At 40.4% G+C, this 3766-nt stretch overlaps 1 protein-coding gene across 1 annotated transcript; it reads left to right on the top strand.

Moving 5' to 3' along the window:
- Window positions 1-464: 464 nt before the first annotated feature.
- On the top strand, window positions 465-3292 carry LOC109164098 (protein NUCLEAR FUSION DEFECTIVE 4-like). Its single transcript, XM_019312849.1, has 3 exons — window positions 465-788; window positions 1087-1991; window positions 2827-3292. The coding sequence occupies exons 1-3, from the start codon at window positions 465-467 to the stop codon at window positions 3290-3292; spliced, it is 1695 nt and encodes a 564-aa protein (XP_019168394.1).
- Window positions 3293-3766: the final 474 nt, after the last annotated feature.

Here is a 3766-nt window from a genome sequence, read left to right on the forward strand (position 1 = left end):
TAAAAAAAAAAAAAACAAATAAACATAATAAGCTGATGCTAAGGAAGTGGTAACGTAGAAGCTGTCAAGCAGTAAATAACTCGGTCGACAACCTTGCTCACGCCTGTAGAAATGAGTTAAGCCTCCTTGATGAGTGGCAGATCAATCATTAGTGTTAAGCTTCTGTGGGTATTCTCCTTCCTGTAAATCCAAAAATTAAACATAATAATTAAAATAAAATAAAATTTAATAACGAGTATAAAATTGTCGAATCAAACCTGACTTAAAAGTTAAAATTTAAAATCACCCTCTCTGAAGTACAAATCTTTGAATGCTGGAAAGCCAAGAAAAGCACACGAAAAACATGTACTGCAAACGAGTATGGTCTGCAAGGCTCCAAAAGTTCAAATATAAAACCGAAACTAAAGCGCCATTCTCTTCATTCCTACATGCTTTATAGTCAGGCATTCTTGAAAGGGTGAAGAATGGTGAATCTGAAAGGAGGAACTAGGCCACCATGGGTGGGGCTTGGGGCTTCAGTTTGGATGCAAGTAGCTGCTGGGAATTCTTACAACTTCCCACACTATTCCCATTCCCTAAAATCAGTTCTGGGATTCAACCAGAAGCAGCTAACCATGCTTGGGGTGGCCAATGATATTGGTGAGAATGTGGGTCTCCTCCCTGGCATTTTCTGCAACAAATTACCTCCTTGGCTTCTTCTCTTGATCGGTGGTTTTGCTTGTTTCTTTGGCTATGGAGTTCTCTGGCTTTCCCTTAGCCGCCCTGCTCTCAACTTCCCCTATTGGCTGGTAAAAACTTTTTTCTTTTTCTTCTTCTTCCGACTTCTTCCACTAATGGAATTTCCGACCACCTGAAAGTGATTTTAAATCAAGTCGAAAGCAAAAAGTGGTCGGAAATAGCAATAAAGGTTTTTCCGGATACCAAAAGTGATCAGAACAGAACAGGCTTTCGACTTGATTTAAGATCACTTTCAGGTGGTTGGAAATTCAATAATTTCCAGCAGTGTTCATTTGTTTTTCATTTTGTATTTCCCAATGAACTCTATGAATTTGACTTTGTTTGGGTAAAATCATGATGGGTTTGCAGTTATGGATTGCACTTTGTGTTGCCACAAACAGCAGTGCTTGGTTCAGCACAGCTTTGCTTGTCACAAACATGAGAAACTTCCCTCTCAGCCGGGGAACTGTTGCGGGCATTCTTAAAGGCTATGGGGGACTAAGTGCTGCGGTTTTTACAGAAATCTATAGCGTATCGCTCCACAATTCTTCTTCTAAGCTCTTAATATTCCTTGCTCTTGGAATTCCTATTATATGTTTCGTTACGATGTACTTTGTTAGGCCTTGCACTCCGGCCTTGGGTGATGATCCTTCAGAGCTTTATAACTTCTTGTTTGTTCAAGTGACTAGTGTTGTCCTGGGAATTTATGTTCTAACAACAACATTTGTGGACAATGTTTTTTGTCTGAGTGCCCCTGTCTCTTATACCTTCCTTATCATCATGGTTCTCCTTCTAATGGCTCCGCTTGCTATTCCTGTAAAGATGACATTGTATCCCTCAATTCTTAGCAAATCATTCGTGGTCGAGGCACGTGTGAGTGAACCAAATCAAGGTAATGATGTTGTTGCTGAGAAAACGGAACCGCTGTTGGGAGCAACATCAGCAGGAGACAACCTTGGAAGCTTTCATGAAAGTGAGAGTATGTCTGAGGTGGATATGCTTCTTGCTGAGGGAGAAGGTGCTGTGAAGAAAAAGAAGAGGCCTAGAAGAGGTGAAGACTTTAAAATCAGTGAGGCAATGGTGAAGGCTGATTTCTGGCTTTTGTTCCTTGTTTATTTTGTTGGAGTGGGTTCCGGGGTTACTGTTCTGAATAACCTAGCACAGATTGGGATAGCACAAGGTTTGCATAACACAAAGATTTTGTTATCACTCTTCAGCTTTTGCAATTTTGTGGGCCGTCTTGGGGGAGGTGTTGTTTCTGAATATTTTGTCAGGTTTGTTGCACTTTTTCCTCTAATCCTTTGTAACAAATTTATTTCCTTACGTTCCCGCACATTTTCGAGAGCAGGACGTTGGACTTATCATTCATCTCCGTCCAACAACCCCGTAATAATATTGGCCCTTACCAATTTACACCCAACAATCTCCCAACACCAGCCAATCTTAACTATTTTCACTGCGATTCAAACCTGTGACCTGATTTTGATATCACTTATTAGCAACTTTATTTTCTTATACAGTCAATCACCACACATTTTCGAGAGCCACGGTGCTGGACTTTAACCTTGGCTTCGACCTTACAGTCCCCTAGTCACGTGGTGCTACTCCTATACTTCCCTTACCGACCTCCGCCCAACAATTCCCCCGCCCACACCTACGAGTCTTAACCACTCTTCCTGGAACTCGAACCTTGACATGGCGCTAATACCACTTGTTAGCAACATTATTTTCTTATACCACCACACATTTTGTAGAGCCAAGGTGTTGAATTTGATCCTTTATCTGTGTTTGTCGAACAACTCCCTAGTCACATGGTGTTGGACTTAAACCTTACTGGCCTCCGCCCAACACCAATCAATATAGGAAACTTGGGACCTCCGATCCCCTAGTCACATGGTGTTGGACTTAACCCTTACTGGCATCCGCCCAACACCAATCATTATAGGAAACCTGGGGCTCTTTTATATATATATATATATATATATATATATATATATATATATATATATATAAATAAAGGATAAGAAATCATCTAAGTTCTCCACATAACTGCAGGCTATATGCCTACTGATCTGATAATATAATGTTTGTAACAAATCTTTCTTGCAGGCTAAAAGCACTTCCTAGAACAATTTGGATGACATGCACTCAAGTTGTGATGATAATCGCATACCTTCTATTTGCCTCTGCTCTCAATGGCACTCTATATGCTGCTACTTCGCTACTCGGAATCTGCTATGGTGTTCAATTCTCTACAATGGTCCCAACCGCCTCTGAACTTTTCGGTTTGAAGCATTTCGGGATGATCTTCAACTTCATGTCGCTGGGGAATCCTCTCGGGGCGTATCTCTTCTCAGGTCTTCTTGCTGGATATCTGTATGATAATGAGGCAGCAAAGCAGCACACTGCTTCTTGCCTCGGCCCTAATTGCTTCAGGGTCACATTCTTGGTTCTGGCTGGACTTTGCTCTTTGGGCACCCTGCTTAGTATACTTCTCACCGTGAGAATAAGGCCAGTTTACCAAATGCTTTATTCTGGGGGCTCTTTCCGGCTTCCTCAAACTTCAAATCACTGAATTCCGGCTTTTGTTGGTATGATATGAAGATCAAGAATATCAGTATCAGAGTGTGTTTTTAGTGTATCATCTGAACTGTATGTTTTTAGGTACAGCATTTCCAGTTGTAAACAATGTTGAGAAACATATAATTAGTTATGTTGTAATGTGTGTTTTTGTGAAGAAATTTGGCTGGCCGTTTGGTTGTCAGCTTCATAGTTAAACCAATTTTTTTTTAGAGAAAGGCATTTACATTTTTTTTTAAATTTCTTTAGTTTATATATTCTTAAGGAAAAATTGTAAAAAATGTCCCTCTATAATATGTCAATTATCAATGTCACCCCTGAATTATTAGTGGTGTAAATGTTGCCCATCAATTATCATAACGGTGCACATATAGCCCCTCCCGTAACGGACATGTGGTTCCCCCTTAGTGTACGACACCGTTAAGTCGAAGTAAATATGTAATTTAGTTGTATTTTCCCTCCCTTGATT

The sequence above is a fragment of the Ipomoea nil genome, unplaced genomic scaffold (assembly GCF_001879475.1).
Source record: "Ipomoea nil cultivar Tokyo-kokei standard unplaced genomic scaffold, Asagao_1.1 scaffold3056, whole genome shotgun sequence".
NCBI classification, from domain to species: domain Eukaryota; kingdom Viridiplantae; phylum Streptophyta; class Magnoliopsida; order Solanales; family Convolvulaceae; genus Ipomoea; species Ipomoea nil.